The sequence below is a fragment of the Coturnix japonica genome, chromosome 26, assembly GCF_001577835.2.
Source record: "Coturnix japonica isolate 7356 chromosome 26, Coturnix japonica 2.1, whole genome shotgun sequence".
NCBI lineage: Eukaryota > Metazoa > Chordata > Aves > Galliformes > Phasianidae > Coturnix > Coturnix japonica.
In genome coordinates this window covers 2,611,408-2,636,254 of record NC_029541.1, presented here as the reverse complement: position 1 = coordinate 2,636,254, position 24,847 = coordinate 2,611,408, and the positions used below count along the sequence as shown (strand labels likewise).

Below are 24,847 nucleotides of genomic sequence, written 5' to 3'. Positions count from 1 at the left end.
TTTGTGTTGTGCCAGCTCTCACCAGCTGCTGTTTGCTCCTGAACAAGTTGTGGTTTGGGGACAGCAGCACCACAGCCTTGAGAAGACAGGGGTGAGCCCTCAGCATGGGGTGGTAACCCCAATCCCACCCATTGCCAAAGGGTGAAGCTGATTCTCCCTATTCACATCCAGGAAGGCAATAATCTCTCAGCATCTTCTGTGCTGCGTTTTGCCTTCATGCCTCCTTCCAGATCCTGCAGCAATGGGAATGATCAGAGCACTGCACCCCAAGAACTGAGACCTCCAGCAGGAAGCCAGCAAACAAAGCCATCAACCCAATGCCACAACTCCATCAGCACCACCCCACCCTCTGCCCACTGCCGTTCCATTGGGAGAAGCAGGCAGTCTATTTAGAGAGCAGCTTTCTGCTTCATGTGCAGGAAGCACAGCACGGGGAGGAGGCAGATCATTAGGGCTGTGTTTCCTAGGAGATTTTCACACACTTAAATGGGGAGGGGGGACATAAGACATGCACATATTGTGCAGGCAGAAAGTAGAAATGCCACTGGCACTTCAGATCTGCTGAGCTAAACTACTGGTGAAACCACCAGAGTGAGCCGTAATTGGGCTTATTTTAGTCCTCTTCTCCATCTTACAAGCACAAAATGACAGCAGGAGAGGAAAGCACGTTGCTCAGGTGCTGAGCAGCACATCCCATAGGGCTTCTAGCAGCCAAGTCCTTGCTTGCAACCTCTTTGAGGCCCATAGTTGGCCACCTAACAGTAATAATAGCAAAAGCAATGATAGCGAGGCAGGTGAGAAATACCCAGCATCACCTATTTTAACTGAAGGAAACGTGTTGTCTTCAATAGCAGTCACTTTAATAAGACATTGTCTCATGGAAGCAATACATAACCCCCAAACCAATTTCCCCTGTATCTGGGTATAACCTGGGCCTGATTATCAAGCAGGCAAGAGCAGCCTTTAATCATAAAGCCTTGAACTTTGCTTTAGTGGGGAGAGCACGGATCACTGCAGACATCCTTCCTGTCATTCATCATCTCCTAATACACGTCCCAAAGCAGCTGCTCCTCTGCTTTCATCATCCTGATTGATGCTTCTCACCTGGGAGGCAATGGGCTCCCAATGACAGCAGTGCTGACACTGGGAGGGAAGGGAAAACAGCAGAGGCTCAGTCAGCTTCTTACACTGAATTAAACATCCTAAAGCCTCCACTCTCCTTTATCTGCATCAGAGCTCCATCCCATCACCCACTGCAGGTGCTGGGGTTGTTCATCCCATGGATGCAGGTTTGGTAGCAGGGTTTCTCATGGAAAGAAATACCTCCCAACCCTACAGGCTGCAGGGCTTGCAAATCACATGCACAGATCAGATTGAAGGTGCATGGCTTCAGTTTGCCCTCTGGCACTTGTCTGTACTTAACTGCTTCCACACACACGTGTGTGTGTGTCCAATTAGAAAGTACATCAGAACAAGCAGAAAGAACAAATAATAATGGAGTTATCAGCTGCCATAGCCCCAGGGCTACATTCATCTCATACAATGGAAACCTTTCCTACCCCCTCTCCACGCAATCCACCACTGCAGGGTCACCCCTCAATTTTTGCTTTATAAGTTAAGTAAAAACTCAAATATATTCAAGGGAAGGATTCCAATGTGATGCACTTTATCCCTCCCATCCTTCTGTGCTTCCCCATTGCTGCTCTGCAGACGGGCACCAAACCCAGCCCTGACCCCAGAGCACAGCTTTCCATTGCGACCTGTTCAGCATATTTATTGATGCTCTCCAATACGAAGCAACACCACGGGTTTTAATTAAAGGGCAAAACAGCTCTGAAAGAGGGAATAGGGGGAGGAGGAGAAGCTGATGGGCACATCTGGCTTGTAATCGCTTTCAAATCACAGCAGCTCCCTGGGGTCACAGCTGATGCTGGTCTGGTCCGCAGGGTGATGGCAGGAAGGTGTTGAGCTGGGTCTGCTCAGGGTCAGGGGAGCACAGGGCTGTCACTGTGTGCCCACAGAGCTGGGCTGTGCCCGATCCCAGCCCTGCCCTCAATGGGTGCAATCACATCTCCTCGATGACTACAGCACGGAGACATTCGGTGCCTCGATAAGGGGAGAACCACGTGGGCACTTCTCTGCAAGCTCTTCACAAACATCATGAGGAACTAGAAGCAATGATGTCACGTTTTCAGTTTGCAGCCCAGGCTGCAGTCAATGGCACAGCCAAGCTGGGGTTGTAAACACGTAGGGGTGGGAACCCTCAGCAGGGGAATCTTCAGGGGTGGAAGGAAAACATGGGGTCTAATCTTAGAGGCCAGATGGCTTTAGAGGAGCTGCTCTCCTTCCTACCCCAGGCAGCCACCCCAACCCACTGCAACACCCAACCTTAGAGCATTGACATGAGCAGATCCACCCCTCCTGACCTGAACTATAAAAGGCATTTTAGCCTTTAAATACTAAAGACAAAAGACAGCCCAAGCGTGCTTTGTGCTGTCAGCAACATGAGATTAACTCCATCACATACCACAAGGAAAATATTTGTTTTGAGAATTGAGCCAAGGCAGCGCTTCAACCCGAGCCAACAACCTCCATTCGTTCGTTATTTTCCCTCCTATTAATTAACTGCCCACAAAACAAAGGAACCAGGTACGGAGCCAAGAGCTTGAATCACTGTTAAACACCCCCCTCTGTGCCATAGGGTGCAGAAACACAGGGTATTTTTTGCATGCTCCGTTTCACGTCATATTGATGCTACCAGCTGCCAAAAATTGACTCTGTGACACGGTTCTACCTTGACAAATGCAACATTAAGGACTTACAAATTGAGTTTCACGGTCCGGTATCTCAGTGTCACACCCAGGAGGAATGAGGAAATGCAGAGTGGTGCAGCAGCACCCAGCAGAGCAATGGAGCTCCCCATGACCCCCTGTGCTTCCTTCCTTTGCTTAGAAGCAAACCACCCTCAAAAGAACAGCATCAGCCCACCCTGCTTTAAGCTCTGCTCCTAAAGGCTGATGGTTGGGGAATGGCCACAAGTGGCTGCAGCTGGGGGTGGTCAGTGGGGGGCACAGCTGTGTATTGCTCAGCCCTCAGCCCCAAGGCTCCTGCACAGCTCTGTGGGGGTAAGTCCTGAGCTGCTCAATTCTGAGCTCACAGCTGATGATAGTGAGTGGCAACAGGAGCATGAACAGGACCTCAGGTCAACCAGGAGGTCATGCATTGCAGATTGATGCCATGCACTGCAGGTTGATGCCATGCACTGCAGGTTGCTGCCATGCACTGTGCATCCCTGCTCAGCCTGTGCTTCCAGTTTATTTTCCAATCCTTTTGCTCGAGAAGTTTCCTTTCCATGACCATCTTTCCCTATAGAAAATACACATCTATCTTCTGTGGATGAGCTCCACTTTCCCCTAAGTGCCTTTGCAGGAGGATTCTCGCTGCTGCTGAACACACAGATCCAAAGCAGCAGCCCCAGCACGGAAGGAGCTGCTCCAAATCCAACTGGTGGCAGCAAGAGCTGAGTGTGGCCTTAAAAAGTTCTGCTTTGTGCAGGATCAGCCCTTCCAGCTCTGCCTTCAGCTTTGCTTTTTATTGACTCACGGGCTGTTTTCTTGTTGGGTTTCTTTTTGCATTGACCTCCATTAATCTCCCAGCAAAGCAGCTGCCTGATCACCACCGCAGCAAATTGCTTTCCACCCCGAAATACCTCCTGTCACCAACACACAGAGGCTCTTTCTTATGATAGGTAGCTTCTACCCCGTAGGGTCTCTTCTAAGGATGAATGTCTTTTAATTAGACTCAAACTGTGCTCATTTATGGTTATTGGAGGCGATCTGCAAATCTTTACTCAGCAAATAATCGCCTCTTACGGGCACCTGAATGGTGATATCACACCCAGTGGGGCAGAGCCGTGCGCACCCCGATCAATGTGGGGCAGGGAGCTGCTGGGAAGAAGCCTCTCCCAGTGCACTCCTTTTGTTTGCTGCTCTATTTCCCCCCTGAAAAGCAATAGCTCCACAAACAGATGCATATCTCTGTTTCTTCTTGGCGTAAATCAACAGCTGGGAGGGGGAAAACCAAAGCTTCAGGGTTGCAAAACAAGTGCGGGAACGACGGCACGAGTATATAGAATATATATTGGTGGAGTTCAATGAAGAGGGGCTGCAGGGGGGGGACAGCACAGCTCCCCATAGAGCCTGGGATCACAGCCCTGATTGCAGCAACGCAGCAGCTGGAGGCAGCGAGGGGGGGGGGATCATAGTATAAATCCCTGCCCACAGTGCTCACTGTAGGGACTTTGTGTGCTGGGTTCTTTGGTGTCCTGTCTGCTCCTGGAGGGAAAAGGCCAAAGGGATGCAGGCTCTGTTGCTGTCACCGCACTAAAAGGAAGCGACAAAGAAGAGCTCTCTTTCAATTGAGAGATAGAGGTGGATTGCAAGATGAGCCGTGCAGGGAGATATAAGGATTTAGGAGTGCTCAGTGCTGCTAAGATCAAAGGCTGAGCCGGGACTGCTGCACCACTAAAGGAAACCCAAGTGGGTGCACAGGGACAGAGGAGTGGGATGGAGCCAGAATGGGGCTGGAACAGCTCTCACAGCACCCAGACCACGCACAGCACAGAGCTGCAGAGCTCCCAGCCCCCAGCAGGGACCCCCAACCAGACCCTGCTGCAGGGCCGGGACGAGCAGCTGGCCAAGGCAGAGGTTGGGGTGCTGGCAGCCATCCTGTTGGTGGCCACCACGGGCAACCTGGCCGTGCTGCTGGTCGTGTGCCGCCCCGCGAGGAAGCTGAGCCGCATGCATCTCTTTGTGCTGCACCTGGCGCTCAGCGATCTGGGTGTTGCGCTCTTCCAGGTGCTGCCTCAGATGCTCTGGGAGGTGACGTATCGTTTTGTAGGGCCGGACTTGCTTTGCAGGGCTGTGAAGTACCTGCAGGTGCTCAGCATGTTCGCCTCCACCTACATGCTGATGGCCATGACTCTGGATCGCTATGTAGCCGTGTGCCACCCTCTCCGTGCCCTGCGCCAGCCCGGCCGCCAGCCCTGTGCCATGGTTGGGGCTGCGTGGCTGCTCAGCTGCCTGCTCAGCACACCCCAGCTCTTCATATTCTCTTTGAGGGAGGTGAAGCCGGGCTCAGGGGTGCTGGATTGTTGGGCTGACTTTGGTTACCCATGGGGTGCCCGTGCCTACATCACCTGGACCACGCTGTGCATCTTCTTGTTGCCCGTCGGCATCCTCACCGCCTGCTACAGCCTCATCTGCAGGGAGATCTGCAAGAACCTCAAAGGCAAAACTCAGAGCTGCATCCCCACTTCAGGAGGGCTCCTTGCAGCCTCCCCCAGCGCCCCGTGCTGCAGTCAGAAGGGCTCACAGTGCCCCTCTGGGCAGCCCTCACGTGTCAGCAGCGTGCGCACCATCTCCCGCGCTAAGATCCGCACGGTGAAGATGACGTTTGTCATCGTGGTGGCCTACGTTGCCTGCTGGGCTCCCTTCTTCAGCATGCAGATGTGGTCGGTGTGGGATGAGGATGCTCCTGATGAGGGTGAGTAGTGCTGGGGATGAGCCCTTTGTGTATTTCCTTGGGTGTTTGGGGTTTTCTTTTTGGCATCTCTGCAGAGCCAACCTTTTGCTTTTAGCCACCGAACCCATTGAAAACCAATCACTTCTGGCCAGCAGCTGTAGGGAGCCCCCAAATCCCTGCATGCCGCACCCTGACCCCACTCCATTGGAGGTTTATACCTTCCCCTTTTGCTTCCCCAGAGTCCGCCGATGCCGCCTTCACCATCACCATGCTGCTGGCCAGCCTCAACAGCTGCTGCAACCCCTGGATCTACATGTTCTTCAGCGGGCACCCACTGCAGGACGTGGCACGTTGCTTAGCCCTGTGGGGCTGCCCCCCATCAGCCCCACGCAGGCAGGGCTCAGCTGGCAGCCTGTGCAGCAGGAGGACCACCATCCTCATCCACAGCCTCAATGCTGCCATCCCAATGCACAGGGGCAGTGGCACAGACCTCAGCCCCCCGGAGGAGGAGGTGGTGACAGAATCGGGCACGCTGTAGGCTGTGATGCTGCTGTGACATTGTGGGTAATAGCAATGAAGAACTGTCTCCCCTTCTGGTAGCACTGAGTGCTTAACCCAGCGTGTATCCCCATCCCTCTTGAGTTTTGTTCCTGCTGTGTGTATTAGTGTATCCCAGCACCGCTCTGCTCCCCTCCATGCGCTACCCAGGCATCCGCTGGGGGATGCTGCATCAGCACATCTTTTACAAGAGACCCTTTAATGAGAGCTCTGGGTGTTTAACAGCTGCCAGCAAAGCAGTGTGAGCACAGCAGGAGGCATTGCAGCCACATCTGCTCGAGAGCTCCTTGCAGCCACATTACCCTTCTCCCAGCCTCATGGCTTTGCTGGTGGATCAGCCATTGCAAATAACCCCTTGCCCTGTGGTTATGCATGTGTTCCAGGGCTGCAGGGCACACGACTGCTGCACTGCATTGCATTACGTTGCATTGCTCTCTGCAGCATTGCATTATGTTGCATTACTCTCCAGCAGCTGAGAGAGGCAATGCCCACAGTGCCCACCCCATGATGGGGTTTAGCACCAAAGGATAATGGGGTGCAGGGAGGAGGGCTCAGTGTGGGGGCAGGAAGGGTGAAGCTGGTGGATAGAGTGTATTTAAAAGGTTTTTATGACAACAATCAGCAAAGGAAGCACGATTCATAGGAGATGGCAGCTTAATGGAGGGGTGTTTTGGTCTCTGACCCACATCCCACTGTGGAGCGTTTGCTTTCAGACACACACATGCAGAGCTCATGGCAGTCTGAGAAGGAGCGTTTCCCCACAGGGAGGTGTGGGGCAGCCCCACATCACCCCACACCCACAGCCTCCAACCCCAAGAGATCCCTTGGGGAGCTGCACCATCACAGGGAATGGCAGCATCCCTGTGCCAGCACTGACCTGGGCACAGCTGCCGTGGGACCCCAGGGAGTGTCACAGCTTCACCTCTGTGTACTCGATGGGTTTGGATGCCACGGGGCTGGAGCAGGCCCAGAAATCTGCTTTCTTCTTTTTCGGGTCCACATTGACATAATCAGCACCGACCTTCATGTTCTCATAGTTCCTATATGAACCAGACCTGTGGCCCTTCCCCGAGAACAGCACGGATGTGTAGTTGAGATCATCCTTTGAGGTTTTCCTTTCCTAGAGGGGAGCAGGCACAGCACTGGGTTGGACACACCGTACCATGGTACCCCCAACCATGGTGCTGCCATGGCTATAGCAGCTGTGATTGCTTTTGGTAGGAGCTCAGCTCTGTACCTGTGGGTGCAGGGAGCTGCTGTCCGAGTCCTCTGAGGTCTCTGAAGACGTCTCGCTGCTCCCTTCAAAACAGGACATGTATCCCAGAAATGGGGAGAAAAAGCACTTAGAGAACAGGGAGAGCAGAAGGGGCCGCCTATATGCTCCCCATTGTTAGCAATGGCACACAGGTGGGAATGCTCTCAGCTCATAATGCTCATATAAAGTGCAAATACAGAAGGCACAGTGTGATCCCACCCCATCCATCCCCCTGCCCACAGAGAGCAGGAGAAGCCCCGAATGCTGCTGCAGGCATCATAACATGGCTGCAAACCTCCTGCATCGGCACCTGGAGGAGCTGCAAAGGGCAGCGCTGTGTAAGCACTGCACAAAGCACAAAACACAAAGCACAAAGCAATGCATGGCCATGCTGCAGGATCCCACTTACCCGTACATTCTGGTTGTTGCATCCCTTCTCCTCCAGCTGAAGACCTGAGCATCTGCTGGGGTTGTGCTGCTGCAGGACAGCTGCTCACCTGAGCGCTGCAGCTGTGCCTGTCTGCAATAGGGGGACATGGGCTCAGCCCTTTGCTGCAGCCCCATGCCCACTGCAACCCCCCCCCCCCCCGCATCCCCCCAGTGCCATTTGGGTGCTTGCTCTGCCTGGTTCTGCAGCTTCCTGCACATCTCATCCCCCCCTCTGCTCCCCAAAGCCAGCTCGGTGCTGGCCATATCACAGCAGCAATTATTATCTTGTATTGGAGTGAGCAAATATCTGTCAGTTCAATTGCGGAGCTGATGAAGTGCTTTCCCTGGTGTCTGTGATGTCAGACTCCATGAGGGCTGATGGAGGAGTGGTGCGTTACCTATTTTCCTGCTGAGCATGATGTAAAGCACCAGCAGGAGCAGAGCACAGAGCAGCAGGGACACAGCTGAGCTGGCGACGGGCACCCACCTGAATGGGAGAAAAGGAGAAAGAAATATTGGAATTACTTTACATCTTTTGGCACCGCTTTGGACTGACATGGCCTCAAAGCCTGTTCAACCCAAGATCTGCCGGCAGAGGTTTTGCTTTTGCTTTTCATTCTTAACACCCCACGCTCCTCACCCTTCATTCTGGGGTCCCAACCCAAAAAGGGATTTGCAAAACCCCAAGCAATGGTGATGCAGATGGTCCCCACTAAGCTTCAGCCCAGCAGAGCCATGGGGTCGTGCAGCACTCACCACTCACAGTGCTCCATCTCCGCCGTCAGAGCGGTGCCAGCAACGTCCATGAGGTTCCTGGGGACAGACAGAGAGAGATGGGCAGCCCCAAACACCCCCAAGCTCAGCTTCCCTCTGCTCTTATCCCCTCAGCTCTATCTGCTCCCAGCACGGAGCTTCAGGGCTGATAACAACCCCATCACCGCCAGCTGCAATGTATCCTCCTTGCTTTAATCCTCTTTCACATTTCTTCAATCCACAAAAATAATACTCCCTAAGTCTCATCTGGAGACAAAAATAAATCATAGAAGAAAGTAACCAAAAGGCAAAGCTGTGCTTGGTGCTTCAGTGCCGCCCGCCGGGCACCTAGGAGAGGATTTTCCAAGTGCTGCAGGAAATCATTTGCTCAAATCCCATTGCAAATGGAGGAGCACACTTCCCTTTAACTGTGCTTGAAGCTCCTCGGCTTTCATTGTAGGTGAGAGCCTCAATCCTGCTGAAGCTGATAGGGCTTAAAGCGCTATCAGATAATAGCACATCAGATAATACGTGTGCCTGAAGCGGACCCCTTGGCTTGGGATTTTTGGCCATACTTCTAGAGGGTTTATAATGAAGGATGGCAACCAAAAGCGTTCATTGCACGAGTGCTCAGTGGGAAGAAAAGCTCACTTGGTTTTCATGCAGAGGTATCTTCATCTAAAGCTTAGAGACAGTGATTAAAGGAGCCGTAACGATATGAGTGATAAATGCAGGTTGGTAGAGCCAAGGCGCCATCCATCCCATGGGCCAAAATCCCAACCATGTATTTCCAAGAGTAAAGAAGCATCAGAGTGTCGTCGTTCCTCTGCACCATCCCACTTACCCAACCCTTGTGTACCTGCTGAGCTAGGAGTCCATGTCTCGCCAAGGTTTTTTTCCCCCTTCCTTATTGATATGAGCTGTCCCCAAATATCCTCCTCGAATGGCCGTCGTTTGAGCGGCTCGTTTCCTATTTTGGTGCAGGAGATGCTGCAGCAGCAGATAGCAATCTGAGAATTGAGCTGCTCAGAAGGAAACGGCAAAGCAGGACCCAAACCCAAACACCAGCAGCAAGCAGCTTCTTTGCTGGGGTGCACTGAGATGGAAGAGATTACGCACAGATGCGCCTTGAAATAACTATTTTGCAGATAAGGGCTCAGCACTGCAGTACATGTACTTTGGTGTATCAGGGGCTGTGAGCCCCCTCCTGCCCACCCCTGGTGTATTAACCCCATCTATAACAAGATGCCCCATTGCACTTAAGGTCTGTAGAGCGCTTGGCTGGTTGAGCTGCAAAAGCAAGATGTCTACACTCAGTCTAGAGGTAAGCAAACACACGGCGATGCCCCAAATGACTTCAAATCTATTCCAGCCTGACCTTGGCACTCAGTTTTAGCCTTAGATCTCAGCACAGCACAGAGCACAGCACAGCCCTGTGTTTCTCAGGCACCACACTGAGCGCGGCATGTTGGGAACCCATTGGATGTTACCTGGGATGCAGAGACCTCCGTTCCTCCGTCCTCCTCCTGGTGCACAGAGCAGATGGGTGGGATGTTCTGCAGGTGTCAAGGATGTTTCTGGAGCATTTTTGGTGCCTGCAGTTGGTGCAGCAGTGCTCACTGTCTGTGTGCCGGATGCGGTCTTGCTTTGCCCCCAGAGGTGATGGCACCAGGTTCCATGACGCTCACACGCTCTCATTTAAATATCCTGAGGTGTTTCTCTGCTGTTGGGTGGACCCTGGGCTGAGAAATCTACAACCACACACAGATCCCGTGAGCCAACGTTGGCCCACTGCAAGGAGGGCACGCAGAGCAGCTCTGGGTATGGAGGGATAAATGCTCTGTTGGGTGCTGTTGGGTGATGCCATTGGGTCTCAGCCATCACCCATCAGCTGCTGTGGGTAAATATTTAGCTGGAGTTGGGTTGTTTCTCATTGCTGAAATAAAAACATCTATTTTTTTTCTCAGTGCTGCTGTTACAGGGTTTGACTCTTTATGTGACACGCAAACAGATTAGCAGGTGGGAGATGGGTTTGATAACCAGAGGAAAAAGGCTTTTCAGAAGGTGATGCTCGAGTATGATGTAAAACGCTCATTGCTAATAGTGGAAGTGGCTGAAGTAAAGGAAATAAGAAGAAAAAAAAAGAATGCAAATAACCTATTTTTAGCTTGAGAGCAGATTTCTTGTAATGAGTCAAGTGCCATAAAGGGAGATGAGGGGAGGTTGCTTCCCATCCACACTGCATCCCTGCTCCATCCATCCCACTATATTGCATTCCAGGCGGCTGCCATGCATTTATGGACCCCCTCATTGCTGGTCTCTTTGCCATTAATTAAATAAGATTAAATAAAACAGTCTAACCATGATAAATGGGAAATTGATTAGCGCCGCACTGAGGGTAGAAACGCTGTTAATAACACGAGCACTGCTCACACCTCTCCTTGTGGCATCCATCATCAGTCACTGCAGGGCCACAGACATGGGGAACAACCAGAGGGAGACAAAGCCTCAGCAGCAGATAGGAGCTGTGTTTGTTCATTAGCATCCTTTATTTGCATTCTCAGAGGCTTAAAGAGAGATGGCTGTCCAGTATTAGAAACCACAGAGGAAGACCCCATCAGTGGCTGTAAGGCAACGTGTAACTGTTCCTAAAGCAAAGCTCCTTCTTCCCAAAGCCTGTGATGACAAAAATCAAAGCTGCAGATTCCTGAGCAGCTCATCAAGGCTAATGAACTCTTTAGCTTTTAGAGGCAACTCAGCACCACCTGAATGTCCCCTTACTGCAGCCCTAGTGGGAAAACCTGCAATGGGGACGATAAAAACACTGGGGGTGCCCATACAGCCCCATATACAGCCCCATATACAGCCCCACATCCAGCCCTACGTGGCCCAGCCCCTCGTCCTCCCCATCAACCCAATGTTCTGACCTGACCGAGAGGTGCCCAGTGATTCATTGCCACAGCCAAAGCCCAGTGTTGACACGGAGAGGGGCGTTATCGCTGATAGCGCGGGGCGAGGGTGTACCTGTTGGTATAAGAAACACCTCGCTGTGCAGCCCTGCACCGCCGCCATGCACAGCCTTCTCCTCCTCCTTCTCCTCCTCGCCGTGCTCTGCCTCACCCCATGCAGCAGCTTGAAGAGGTAAAGGGGACTGCAGGGTGCTGGGGGGCTGCTGGGGGGCACTGCTGCTATCTCCCATACAGGCACTGGGAGGTGGGGATGCAGCTGGGGGCTTCATCAGCACTGAGAGATGCTCGGGGTGGATGCAGGGGCACAGGGATGGCAGCATCCCAGCGTCAGCCCTGAGCCCTGTGCCCATGCAGTGATGCAGAACCACACTCTGCAGGGTGACCCTGACACGGAACCGCTCTGTACGAAAGTCACTGCGGGACCGTGGGCAGCTGACCCAGTTCTGGAAGGCCCAGAAGCTCGACATGGTGCAGTACACCGAGGACTGCTCGCTGTATGGAGAGGCCAACGAGCCCCTCATCAACTACCTGGATGTAAGTGCAATGATGGAGGTGGCACCCTGAAGGAGCGCTGTGCTGCATGAGCGCTCCTCAATGCCCAGATCCTTCTTGAATGAATCTGCTTCTGCTCAAGGGACGAGCTGCAGCACGTCAGGGATGGTGGCTGCACCCGGCTGCTCCTTTTGTCCCTGCAGGTGATGCTGTGCACAAACAAGGCAGTGTGTTCATTGCCAGCCCTCCCCCTGCCTGTTCTGTGCTACCCACCCGGGCCCAGGAAGCCAAATTCCCCTCCATCTGCAGCAGCAGAGAAGGCCTCTGCACTGGGGATATATGGGCAGGGGCACAGGGGGTCTCCAGAGCCCCATGTATTGTTTGGATCTCTATGGTGGGGGTACAAAGGGAGCCTACATTGCAACCCTATGGGAAGAGACTCATGCCCACACCCACCATCCTGATTTGTTCTCAGCTTGCATTGCTTTTCCTTAAATATTTGGCTTCTCTATTCCCTCTGCACAATGCAGCCCAGGCAGACAGACACTCCCCAGTGCAGCCATCCTCACGCTGACCCCTATTCACTTCTATCATGGTGCTTTGTGGTGCCGGTGGCCAACAACAACCTGTGCTCTGCCTTTCCCAGATGGAGTATTTTGGGCAGATTTCCATCGGGACCCCCCCACAGAACTTCACTGTGGTCTTTGACACGGGCTCCTCCAACCTCTGGGTGCCATCCATCTACTGCACCAGCAAAGCCTGCAGTGAGTAGGGGATCCCCGAACCAGTTTGACTGTGCAAACTGGCCCCAGTGGGGCCAGGGGGTCAGAGCAGCAGCAGGATGCAGGAGGTGCAATGTTTGCACTCTGCATGGGGACAGGAGCAGCGTGGGTTTATTTGCACTGCAGCAATCACACCACCAGGACTCAGTACCATCAACCCACATGAGATATCAGCTGGGCTCTTTGAGCCATTCTTATGGGAGGGCCTTTAAGCAAACAAGGAGAGATTATAGCACATAATGTGGATGGTCAGCGAGGAGCCGAGTGGCAGGAACAAGGCAGGCACAGAGACCACAGTGCTGGGCTGGGTGCCCAGGGTCGGGCTGGGGACAAGTGTTGTGCTTGTTTGAGCTCCCAGCACTGCAGCACATCACGCAGCAATGCCCTGCAAAGCACAAAGGGGTTGGGGAATGAAGCCAGAAACAGCACAGCCTGCTGTAAGAATCGCTGTCTGTGCATTGGGAATAGCACTGGCGACTATTGACTCATTAAATACTGCACAAACTCACCCTTCCCCCCCAGCAAAGCTCCCCAGAGCCCCCCAGCATTCCCACTGTTCTGGCAATCACTCTCTCCCCAGCCAAGCACGCCCGCTTCCATCCCACTCGCTCCAGCACCTACCAGCCCTTGGGCCTCCCCATCTCCATCCAATACGGGACTGGCAGCCTGACGGGGATTGTTGGCTCTGATCAAGTCACTGTGAGTCGTGCTCGGGTTCTCTGCTCTGAGTCATTGCATCCCAGAGCCATCAATGAGCCCCGTCCATCCATCCCACAGGTGGAAGGCATGACAGTGTACAACCAGCCCTTTGCAGAGAGTGTCAGCGAGCCGGGAAAAGCCTTCCAGGATTCAGAATTCGATGGGATCCTGGGGCTGGCGTACCCCTCTCTGGCTGTGGATGGGGTCACCCCTGTCTTTGATAACATGATGGCCCAGGACCTGGTGGAACTGCCCATCTTCTCTGTCTACATGAGCTCGTAAGGACGTGGCTTTGCTGCAGGGTGTTGCTCTGGTGCAGGTGTTGCTTGCAATGGGATGGCAAGGAGGTTTTTCGGTAGTATCACAGAGCTCAGACCATACCAGAGTCAAAACCCTGAGCATCTGTGGGATGCATATGGGTATCAACCCACATTTTAATTAAGATGGAAAAGGAAAACCAATGGCTCATATCCCCCCCTTCCACCAGGAACCCCGACTCCTCGCTGGGTGGAGAAGTGCTCTTCGGGGGCTTTGATCCCTCCCGCTTCCTGGGCACCCTGCATTGGGTGCCGGTCACAGTGCAGGGCTACTGGCAGATCCATCTGGACAAGTGAGTGGGGCTGGGCACTGCGGGGGTTTGGGGTCCCTCCCAGTCATCCCCCGGTGCTCCCAATCTCTTGCACCTTCCCGCAGTGTGCAGGTAGGGGGGAGAGTTGCTTTCTGTGCCAACGGCTGCCAGGCCATTGTGGACACTGGCACGTCGCTGCTCACTGGTCCCACCAAGGATATAAAGGAGCTGCAGAGATACATCGGTGCCACAGCTATGGATGGGGAGGTAAAAAGAGGGGCAAAGCCCTGGGGGTGGGCACTGCTGGGGGGGGTGCTTCAAGAGACACCCGAGGATGGCAGCACGGTGTGGGCTGTGGCACTGTTCCCATCACAGCAGAGAGTTCTGCTTTCACTGGTATCCATGTGCTGACATTAAGGGGCCAAGGTGCTGGTGGGGGAAGAGGAACACCCCGTGCTGGGATGTGAGCCATCCCTGTTTTCTTGCAGTACATCGTGGACTGCAGCTTCCTGAGCTCGATGCCCATCGTCACCTTCACCATCAATGGGATCCCCTACACGCTCTCTGCCCAAGCCTACACCCTCATGGTACCCACCTCCCACCTGCAGGACCCCAAATCCCCCTTTCCTTCTCCTTCTGTGTGCTTTGGGGTTGGCCCCAGCATCGCTCTTCTCCCTGCAGGAGCAAAGTGACGGACTGGATATCTGCCTCAGTGGCTTCCAGGGTATGGATGTCCCCCCTCCTACTGGACCCCTCTGGATTTTGGGTGACGTTTTCATCCGACAGTATTACACTGTCTTTGACCGTGGAAATAACAGGGTGGGCTTCGCACCTGCTGCCCCTTAGGGCTGTGAGTCCTATGGGGTGGGAGGGAAGTGGAGCTGCCAGGCTGTGGCTGCAGCCACGAGTGGGGCAGGAGCTGCTCAGCACCCCATGGGGATGGAGATGGAATCCCTAAGCTGAGGAGTGCAGAGCACACAGAGGTTCACTCCGTGCCCAGCAGTGCACACAAAGCGCCTTGGGCGGCCCTGAGGAGCGGATGGTCATTGTTTGAACACAGCTCAATAAATGCTTTGGTAAAACAGAACCGTGAGTGTTGAGATTCCTAAAGCACTGAATCCTGCAGGTCTCTGCTGCCCCAGCCTGTGTTCCCCATCCAGTGCTATCTGTCCTGGAGGGAGCAGCAGGAGGAGACCGTGATGTGCATTTGGTGTCCTCTGTTATGGGATTTCTGCAGTGATAGAAGTGGAAAGTTTGCCCAGAAAGCCCCAGGAGGTGGATCTGGGCAGGGAATGGGGTGGGGGCAGCTGGGTGGGTGCAGAACTCAAGGCTTCATCAGGCTGAGCTGCCACCAACAAACAAGGAGATCATTATGAGAGTGAAGAAACCCCACGGCTCATTGTGTGCCACAAAACTCCCCGCACAGCAGGTGATTTCCAGCAGATTTTCCTTCATTCCCCCTGTGTGCTCTCAAAGGGCTGTTGTGGTTTGTGGGTGCACGAAGCCATAGAGCAACGTGCTGCCAAATCTCTGCAGCCATTACAGTGGGTTGGGGGCTGCAGGGGTTGCAGAAAGGAGCCACCTCAATGCATGTGACTGGCTGACGGTGCAAGGGATGCAGGTGGTGGCTCATGCATGATGAGTGCATGGGGAAGTGCAGGGAAGGGCTATTTTTATCCATAGGTCTGCACAGCTTTCCTTGCTGCAATAGGGCTGAGCTCAGAGTAAGGCTGGGGATGGGGTGCTCGGGTCTCCCTGCGGAGCTGAATGTGAATAAACACTGAGGCTTTGGATTTCTGTTTGCCACAACATGAAATACCTGCCTTACTTTGAAACATTGATTGTGCTGCTGACCAGCATATGGTTTCTGTAACCGTTTCCTGTATTGACATCACCTTTTGCTGTGCTTCACCCAGGCGCCGTGCAGATAAGGTGCAGGGGCAGCTGGACAAAGGTCTGCTCTCCTCCTGCAGCTCCTGACAGCTTAACGCTTTGCACACCGCAGTGCTGCTGAGCATTGCAGGACCTGCACATTGCCATGGCCAAGGATGGGGAGGGGGGGCATCCAGCACAGTGAGGGACCACCTGGTGTCCCTAAATGATGGTGGCACTGCCTGGACCCAGCCAGGAGCAGCCCTATAGTGCCATCTGCTCCTGGGATCCCAGAGCATCCTGTGTCCCCTTGGTGGGCTTTAGAGAGGGGGAAGACAGCAGAGGTGGACGCAGGTCTGTAGCTCTCAGCACACAGCTGATGTTCGGGGGGTATCAGGAGATATTGCTCCAGCAATATCTCAGTAAGCATCTCCCTTTGTCCCTGTAGGAATAGCTGCACGACTCATAGAGAATACTTTGGTCATTGGGATGCCTTTTACTTTCTTCCCCTTCCCTCATCCTGTGGCCTCTGCTTGCTGCACAGAACGATGTGTCCTCTTGTTGCCCACACGCCCTCTCCTCTGCATGCAGCCATCCTATGTCTCACTGTTTCCCAGCTGCAATCCCTTCCTCCTTGTCACAGGGCACAAACTCCCACACTTTGCCCTTAGAATTGCTGACCGTGGGTGAAGCAAGAAGGACTGTAGCTGTGGTTGCTGCTGAACAGCTAAAGGAGTTGTCATGGCATCAGCCCATTGCACTGCACTGCACAAAGATCATCCCAGCTGTTTCTGGAGTGATGACGAGAGCAAGAGCCCAGGAAAATCCCTTTTCATTAGAAACCAAGCAAAATCAAAGCTGCCTCTGGCCCAAAATGGGCCTCTGATGGGTCTGTGCCCTCCTGCACAAAAGCAGAAGTGGGCACCAGCTGTGGCAATGCAACCACGCAGCCCATCTCTGACTGCATGGAGACACAGGGATCATCTGACCAGTGAGCGTCACCCATCGCCGGGATGATGGGCACATGGGGTAGGGAAGGACAGACAGATGTGGGGCAAGAGACACCGCAGAGTCCTCCTGCAAGGGCAAAGGTGAAGCAGAACAATCCAAAGGCTGCAAACAGGGAGCAGGAGAAGGCAGGAGAGAGCTGCTCTGCCCGAGTGCCATCCAACAAACAGAGCTGGTGGCTCAGCTGCTTCTCCCACCTCCCTGTGCCTGCCCTGTGGGGGAAAGGCAGAGTTTCTGGCCAGACAGGTCCCAAAATTACACCTGGGAAGGAGGAGGAGAGTTTGTCCTGCTGAGCACAGCAACCTCTTAGAGCCCATGAGGGGCATCTGCAGATAGAAGGGACAGCAGGTTCAGGGCTGTGCTCTGACACGGAGCATGTGAGGCTGCGAGTGGGAAGCTCCAGCCTTGCTGAGAGTGAGTCACTGCTGGGCTGTGACCAGAAACACCTCCCGAATTCACCCCGGTGCTGGGGACAGCCAGCAAACAAAGCAAAACCTGAGAGCAGGCAGCAGAAATGCAGCAGCCAGTGGCTGTTGTTCATGTTTGAAGGAGCCTGGGGGTTCACAAAAGAACGTGGGGAAGCACTGAATCCTTTTGCACACCCGGCAAACACTCAGAACCTGCCCCTGTACAACCGAGAGATGCTGAGCGAGAGGATCCAGCCCAACCCGCAGCTCCCGGCCCCTTCGTGCTGATGTCACGCAGCCTCCCTCCCCCGAGCACAAGGAACCAACTCTGGGGCCAACGCCGTTTCCTGATCCTCCTCTCGCTCTTCCTAAAGGAGACCTAAAAAACCTCCGGATCCGTCGGACGATGCCCCAGCAGGTGGGTGTGCAAACATCGGACCCCTCCGGAGCAACGCTATGGGGAAGGATAGAGAACTGCCGGCTATGGGAAGGCTGTTATCGGGTCAGGGAGGGATGGGTGAGCTTCAACACGGGGCTCGGTGAGCATCGGGGATGGGGTGGGTGGGAAAGTTGGGGTCTGGGTGGGCGATCCGTTCTGGAGGGGGGAGCGTGTTGCTCACGCCCTGTGTATGGAGAGCTGAGCCGAGCCTGACAGCGCATCGAGTAAATATGCGGGGATTAGGGAGTGATTCCAAGGCTTCCAGGACGAACAGCGCTGGGGAGGAGGGATGGCTCTGTGCACTGTCCCTGCTGGGGAGGGGGTGCTGGGGGTGCTCAGGGCTTGGTGCTCGCATGGGGCTATGCAGAAGTCCAAAGCAAAGCCCCAGCTCTTGTTTCAGGCTCTTCCTACAGGTGCCAAAGAGGCAGCAAAGGGCTCAATTCAAGTCACAGGCATAGCCCTCAGCAGTGATTATTAACCAGGACTGAAGCCATCACCAGGCTCCCATCTCCCCCATAAGCTCCTGACTCTCAGAGTGCTCCTGAAGTGCTTGGAGCAGCCAGGCAGTGCCATGCAGCCACGTTCTCCTTTCATAAATGCAGTTCCCCTCCCCCCCCCCCTGTTTGTCAGGTTTCTGGGGAGGGAATTGCACTTCAGAAGGAGGCAGAAAGGCTGGGAGGTTTCTCACGGCAGGTTTTCACATGGATGATCATAGCAGCATGTCTAGGCGTGCTGCAGCACTGGGGAGCAGATCCAGGCAGTGATGTGGGCTGGGCTGACACATGGGGTTCTGCTCCCAGCCCCTGGCACAGCTCAGTTCTCATTCTGGGGTCCATCATCTGCTCCTGCACTGGATCTCACCAAGGTTGTCCCTTTGCCAGCGCTCAGTGTGTGACACTTCTTGTCCCTCAGGGCCCATCCATGGACTCCAGCAAAAAGGTGGATCTGAAGATCATTATCATAGGAGCTCTGGGGTAAGGAGCCACACGGGATCCCTGGGGCTGCTGAGTCTCTCTGTGCTTTTAAGCAATGCAAAACCCTTCTAAACACTGCCCAAACCCCACGCTGTCCCTGCAGGGAAGGCAATGGGGGAACCCCATGCATGCCCCAGCCTGGGATCCTATGGGTGCACAGCCCTCATGCTGGCTGCACCCAACCCCTCAAGCCTGGCTCTGCAGTGCACAGCCCTCACCTGTGTCCCTTCCATCCCACCAGTGTGGGCAAAACCTCCCTCCTGCACCAATACGTGCACAAGACCTTCTATGAAGATTACCGCACCACGCTGGGTGCCAGCATCCTGACCAAGGTCGTTGCAGTGGATAAAACCCCCCTGAAGCTGCAGGTGAGGCACCCTGCTACTCTGACCCCATGACACCCATGTCCCCAAATGCCTGTTGATGTTCCTATGCCCTTCTCTGCCCTAGATCTGGGACACGGGGGGACAGGAGCGATTCCGGTCCATGGTGTCGACCTTTTACAAGGGCTCTGATGGATGCATGCTGGCCTTTGATGTGACAGACAGGGAGTCCTTCGAGTCCCTGGACAACTGGAGAGATGATTTCCTAGAGAAGGTCATCCCGAGGGATCACGATTTCCCCATGGTTGTGTTGGGGAACAAAATAGACCTTTGTGACCGGGAGGTAGGGATGGTTGGTGAGCACGGGGACAGTGCTGTGATGTGGATCCCCACGCAGGGCTGTGATGTGGATCCTTTCCTTTAGGTATCCAAAGAGATCGCTTCCTCCTGGTGCAAGGAAAAAGACATCCCTTACTTCGAAGTCAGCGCCAAGAACAACATCAACGTGGCACAAGCTTTCGAGACGCTCGCCAAGCAAGCCCTGAGCACGGTGAGCATTGCCACCATGCAGTAACAAGTCGGAAAGGAGCGAGAATCGATATCGTTCTGCCGGCAGGGCTGGATGCAGTGTGCCACCACTGTCCTCTAGCGGCCGTCCTATGGGGACAATCGTGTCCCTGTGTCGCCAATGGGGCGGTGGCCCCGCTCTGAGCCGAATGCCTTTTGCCTGGATTTTGTCCTTAACCAGATTGGGAACGAGCCTGCCCTGCTCTCTCCATGGCTCACATTCATTTGCTTGTGTTCAGGCTGAAGCAGATGGGCTGAGAACCCAATGGGGACAGAGAACACAACGGGGGGTTGAGAACCCAATGGGGATGTCCTTTCCTTAACCTGTTTTTGTTCTTGTTTTTCCAGTATAAAGGGATTTACGAGAGTTATTTAACCGACTCCATCAAGCTCACTCCTGAAGACAAACCCACCAAGAGATGCTGCTGAGTCCAACACCGGAGCTGTGCTGTGCTCTGCACTCAGCTGAGCACCCCACACGTCCTGGGGCTGTGATGCCAATGGCTGGATCCTACCTGGGGCTCTGTGTCCCCTGACTGTGCCAGGGCTCTGGATATGGGATGGTTGGTGACGTGGCACCCAGGAAGGGGTGTCCCTGCGGTGCCAGCGACCCTACAGTTACAGTGCCAGGAGGCTGAGCAGCACCCCTGGAACATGGGACACCCTCCAGAGCATCACTGGGTGACTGCAGCCTTCACCATGCACAGACACACAGCTGCTCCCAGGGGAGGAGTGGGGCAGCTGGATGGGACACTGAGAGCTCTGCATCCCCATCAGCTGCACCCACCATCACACTGTGCCTCAGTTTCCCCACACAACACAAACCCTTGTCTTCCAGATGTCTTCCATTTCCCACCTCGCTGGTGAGGATCCCCTTTAAAGCACTTTTTTCCTTATTATTATTTCCCTAAGAAAATTAAATATTTCCTTTTTTATTTCTACGTTTGCTTGCAAAATCTTCCGACAGAACAGGGAGGGCTGCAAAGCGCTGCATCAGGAGCTGGGAGGAGGATTCTTTGGGTTGTTGGTTGTTTCTTTTCTCTTGTGTAAATCCTGGAGACATCTAGAAATCACCCAGGGAACCACAGTGTGGTGGCTTCGGTGGAGAAGCTGTCAGCAGAGGGAGCCCGAATGGGGCTGCACCTACTGCACTTCATAGCTCAGCTCTTGATTGAGCACCTTCCAGCAGCTGCACTGGGACACAGCACAGAGATGGGGCAGGACAGCTTGGTGGCTGCAGCCACCTTCCAATACCACCTTCCTTGCATGGTTATGAGCTGTCAGAGCACAATGATGCCTGTCTGGTGTCCCCAACATGCACCCTGTGTTGTGCCTGCCTATGGAGGTCTCCAAATCAGGGACTTCTGCATCCTCCAGACTCAGCATCACCATCATCTTTCCCTTTGCAACAGCACCACTGCAGCTGTTCCCCACCCAGCAAAGCCCATCCATGGCTGTGACATCAGTGTCAGCACACTGTGTGCCTGCAGGGTTGTGTGAAACCCGAGCACAGGCTGGGCATGGGGTGCTGGGGGTGTGGAGGCTCCAGACCTGCATTTCACCTGCCAGGCTCCAGCAAAGCATGTAGAGATGTTCCCATCCCCCTCCTTACGCAATGCTCTCAGCCTGTTTATTCGGGCACCAAGCCGGGGAGAGGATTTGTCCCTTAATATTCAGAGAAAAGGGGCATTAACTATTTCCTCCCCCAAACTCCCTTTACCTGTGCCCCCAAAGCAGGCAGAGAAAGGCCCCATCCCATAGCAGTCTGCAGTGAGATGAGAGCCCAGCATCACCCATGGGGTGCAGCACCCAGCCCTGGGCTGTGCATCACTCCAGCTGCAGCTCATCCTGCTTGCTGCCATCACAGGGCAATGGCCAGATGTGGTTCAGAGGTGGACAGGGAGATGGAGAAACAGGGAGAGATGGGCTGTTTTGGAGGTAACGGGCTCCAACTCAAGGGGATGGAGAACAGCAGGGTGTCTGCTGCGGCTACAGACCACACACATCTCCCCAAGGTTTGGGTTGTTGTCCTTTCTGAACTAACCAGAGCCACCCGGACTCAATCATGGGGTCATTCCCAAGCTGTGTGCTGGGTGGTCGGGGCATGCAGCTGCTTCCCATTGCTGTGTGTGCAGAGCAGCTCCTGCAGCACAGCCATGGGGTTGGGGTGCCCAGGATGGTCGGCATAATATAGAAGGGTTGAGTGCTTGGGAAGGCTCCAGGAAGACCTGGAGACTCAATGGGGTGGCTGGATGCCAGGCAGGATGCTGGCAGGAGCCAGCAGAGGTGCTAAGCTGGTAACATTACCCCACAACCGAAACGTGATAAAGGACGGGGGGTGGTTTGTAATGCGTGGGATTAACAAGGTCAGCTCTAGATATTTTTTTTCTCAGGCTGAAAATCAAAGGGAAAAAATATTTGCCTTGTGTGACTCAGTGAGTTCCTGTGTGGTCAGTGGCACCAGCTCATCCCAGCAGAGAGAGCCTTGAGTGTGGAGACGGGACAGAAACTGGCCCAAACTGAGCTCTGTCCTCACTCTGTTGTGACCCTGCATTGCCATACTTTGTGTCAGAGGTTTCCCAGCTCTGTGCTGTGCACCTTGCTGAGCTGCAGACTCCACTGATTGAAGCCATGCACAGAACACCCACCTGAGGATGCTAATTCCCAATTGGAAAGCCTTGGGACAGAGCCTGACTTTGTGCAATGGCTCTATCCCAAAGCAGAGCCCTATTATCCCATAGCTGGGCCTGGCTGCACAGAGTTTCAGCCACTTAAAGACGTTGCAATCAGTCTTAAAACAAACGTGATAAACCCCCGAGGTTCAGAGTTATGGGAAACCCCTCAAGAGCTTCAGATATGATAAAGAAGACGATGGCATCAAGCAAAGCTTTACCTCTGCCTGCTCCCCACCTGCTGCTGTGCTGGGACTGTGCTCAGCCCCCAAACTGCTCACCCTGCACCCATGGCACCCACTGACACCTGCTATAGAGGTGGCATGAGGAAGGAGGCAAAGCAAATCATCTCTGATTGCACCACACACGGCCAATGTTACTAAGCATTTGGATGTTGGTTCTTTGCCTCTTTACCCCATTATTCCACTTCCAACCAGCCCTCAGCAATACCCCCAGTCAGCAGCACGTGCCATTCCCTGTTCCTGTGCTCTGCTGTCCACCTACTTATAGCAAACACCGATGCTTCCCATTCAAACCCACCCCTTGGGATCCCTGCGGTGCCCTTTGCTCCCTGTCCCAGCCGTGTGTCTCTGTGGGGTCACACGAGGCTGTGGGGCTGTGCCCAACCCGGGGCCATCTGTAAGGCAGCACGTAGGGAGGATTAGGGGCTGCAGGCAGCGAGGGGATGTGCTGAAGTCAGCAATGATCCACAGCCCCACACGCCCTTCCCAATACAGCAAAGCACTCCCTGTGTTCCTCCAGCACCCATGCTTTGGTGCTATGGGTTACCTCCAGGTGACAGATGTGTACATGTATCCATATACACACATACATACATGTGGATGCATCGCTGCTGTCAGATGAGATGCTCAGTGCACCCCAGCTCCTTTGTTTTTTCAGACCAGACCTTCATGAACCAACAGCCCTGCAGAATACAGGCAGATGTGACCCATGATGATCTGCAGCCCCGTGGGTGAACCCACCCACACTGACCAAAGGGAACACACAAAGATCTTCCTCCTGCTGCCCTGGCAGCACACGGTGCCCCTGGGGATGCCACCAGCCCATGAGCACCCACAGCTGAGCCTGGCTCAGGGCAGAGCCCCACGCTCCTGCCATAGCTGTCAGGGTAGATTTCATGCAAGCGAAACAACACATTGGCCTGAAATGATTTATTCAGGTTTAAAGGCATGCAGAGCAACAGCCCCAGCTTGCTGCTGGCCTCCTGCTGCTGGAGCTCAGCCATGGGCCTGGCCACGTCCCATCTGCAGCATTCATCCCCAGCACCTGCAGGCTGAGCTCCCTAAGCAGGGTGACAGGACCTCCAGCACGGCCATCCTCATCCCAAACACCTGAGTGCTCCTGAAGACATTGACCTCAGAACCCTTAACAAAGAAGCATTTGATGTCACCGCTTATCTCCCATCGCTGCAGTTTGAGCATTTTGGCCTTAATGAGTCGCCCAAGGCCACATAACCCACAGCAGCAGAGCACCGACGTGATGGCTCCTGCCCTCCTGGGACCACAATTGACCTTCAGGTGCAGCCCCCAAACCCCATAGATAGCCCCCAAACCCCAATTCCCCCCCCCAAAGCTTTGCACCACCACACACCACACTGTGAAGGAGGCTCCCCTCCTCCCCCCCACTTATTTCAGGGGGGGAATTTTACAAATTGGAAAACCTCCCTTTCTTGGAATCCAAAAAGCCTTAAAGCTGATGGCTCTGCTAATTCAAAGAGTGGGAAGAGAGCCTCCAGGGGGTATAGGGCTCAGCAATGGGAGGCAGAGCCTGCAGCCAGCCCCGAGCCCAAATTCCTCAGCACCAGCACCCACGGCCCCGCTGCACCTGAGCCCCCGCACCCCCCCAGCCCCGCAATGCAAGGCATTTTCAGAGCAAGGTGTGTGTTGGGGCTGCTCCCCGCTCCCGGCGCTTCTGCTGATGCTCACACGTTGCGTTCCCTCAGAGGAGGCAGTTATCTTGTGCTTATTTCACAAGTGAGATAACAGCCCATGCTCAAGGTCACCCGAGGCAGAGCAGGATGGGCAGTCAGCTGGGTGCTGCCTTCAGCCCCATCCATGTCCTATATGGGACTGAGGCTCTGCCCTTTGGGATGGGGAGCACTGTGCTGCAAACCTCCCATTTGGAGATGCTGTCGTACAGATCACATCATGCCCTTCCTGCTCTCCTGCCTGGCCAATGGGTTTCCCATAAGGAAGTCAACCAACACCATATATCACAGGGCTATAGGCACACATGGGACATGGGCTCATCACTCCCCATCTTTGCCTTTGGGGCTGAGGAAGGCAGTAAAGGCTACGAACACACAGGAGATATCCAGAAAGCTCTCAGCAGCTCTACATTCACACCACATAATGCCCAATGTGTTGCAGCGCCTCCCAGCTTCACACTGCATTCCCTTCTTTAGCTCAGCACTGAAAATAATGCCACTATCTCCCTTGTGGTGTTCCTCATTCCTGCCCAGATAAAGCAGGGATGGGATGGGATGGGATGGGATGGGATGGGATGGGATGGGATGGGATGGGATGGGATGGGATGG

The 24,847-nt window shown here is 54.2% G+C and overlaps 4 protein-coding genes across 7 annotated transcripts in view; 3 read left to right on the top strand and 1 right to left on the bottom strand.

Moving 5' to 3' along the window:
• Positions 1–238: 238 nt before the first annotated feature.
• Positions 239–24,847, bottom strand: part of RHEX (regulator of hemoglobinization and erythroid cell expansion) — a 47,358-nt gene continuing 22,749 nt past the window's right edge. Inside the window, exons 2-8 of one of the 4 annotated variants that reach the window (XM_032449275.1) lie at positions 10,009–11,542; positions 8,522–9,508; positions 8,164–8,252; positions 7,746–7,856; positions 7,319–7,380; positions 6,959–7,201; positions 239–2,168 (exon numbers count right to left, since the gene is read on the bottom strand). In XM_032449275.1, the coding sequence (XP_032305166.1) occupies positions 6,992–7,201; positions 7,319–7,380; positions 7,746–7,856; positions 8,164–8,252; positions 8,522–8,571 (522 nt within the window). In that variant the 5' untranslated portion in view covers positions 8,572–9,508; positions 10,009–11,542 and the 3' untranslated portion in view covers positions 239–2,168; positions 6,959–6,991. Of the gene's footprint in view, positions 2,169–6,025; positions 7,202–7,318; positions 7,381–7,745; positions 7,857–8,163; positions 8,253–8,521; positions 9,509–10,008; positions 11,543–24,847 lie in introns of those variants that run through there. The other 3 variants (XM_032449277.1, XM_032449278.1, XM_032449276.1) reach the window with 3 other exon arrangements.
• AVPR1B (arginine vasopressin receptor 1B) lies at positions 4,260–6,077 on the top strand. Its single transcript, XM_015885292.2, has 2 exons — positions 4,260–5,544; positions 5,763–6,077. Exons 1-2 carry the CDS (start codon positions 4,566–4,568, stop codon positions 6,059–6,061), a joined length of 1,278 nt encoding a protein of 425 aa, XP_015740778.1. The 5' UTR covers positions 4,260–4,565; the 3' UTR covers positions 6,062–6,077.
• Positions 11,865–15,170, top strand: CTSE (cathepsin E). The gene is made up of 8 exons (XM_032449279.1): positions 11,865–12,021; positions 12,626–12,743; positions 13,342–13,460; positions 13,539–13,738; positions 13,948–14,070; positions 14,154–14,295; positions 14,517–14,615; positions 14,710–15,170. Exons 1-8 carry the CDS (start codon positions 11,953–11,955, stop codon positions 14,872–14,874), a joined length of 1,035 nt encoding a protein of 344 aa, XP_032305170.1. The 5' UTR covers positions 11,865–11,952; the 3' UTR covers positions 14,875–15,170.
• Positions 17,321–20,559, top strand: RAB7B (RAB7B, member RAS oncogene family). The gene is made up of 6 exons (XM_015885293.2): positions 17,321–17,733; positions 18,667–18,728; positions 18,970–19,096; positions 19,179–19,394; positions 19,476–19,601; positions 19,967–20,559. The coding sequence occupies exons 1-6, from the start codon at positions 17,722–17,724 to the stop codon at positions 20,045–20,047; spliced, it is 624 nt and encodes a 207-aa protein (XP_015740779.1). The 5' UTR covers positions 17,321–17,721; the 3' UTR covers positions 20,048–20,559.

Bases quoted from the DNA above. Each gene is read 5' to 3' on its own strand.
- AVPR1B (XM_015885292.2), top strand. From the start codon at position 4,566: ATGGAGCCAGAATGGGGCTGGAACAGCTCTCACAGCACCCAGACCACG. The intron at 5,545-5,762 runs GTGAGTAGTGCT...TTGCTTCCCCAG, and splicing joins TGAGGATGCTCCTGATGAGG to AGTCCGCCGATGCCGCCTTC.
- CTSE (XM_032449279.1), top strand. From the start codon at position 11,953: ATGGTGCAGTACACCGAGGACTGCTCGCTGTATGGAGAGGCCAACGAG. The intron at 12,744-13,341 runs GTGAGTAGGGGA...CTCTCTCCCCAG, and splicing joins CTGCACCAGCAAAGCCTGCA to CCAAGCACGCCCGCTTCCAT. The intron at 14,616-14,709 runs GTACCCACCTCC...TTCTCCCTGCAG, and splicing joins CCCAAGCCTACACCCTCATG to GAGCAAAGTGACGGACTGGA.
- RAB7B (XM_015885293.2), top strand. The intron at 18,729-18,969 runs GTAAGGAGCCAC...CCATCCCACCAG, and splicing joins ATTATCATAGGAGCTCTGGG to TGTGGGCAAAACCTCCCTCC. The intron at 19,097-19,178 runs GTGAGGCACCCT...TCTCTGCCCTAG, and splicing joins AAACCCCCCTGAAGCTGCAG to ATCTGGGACACGGGGGGACA.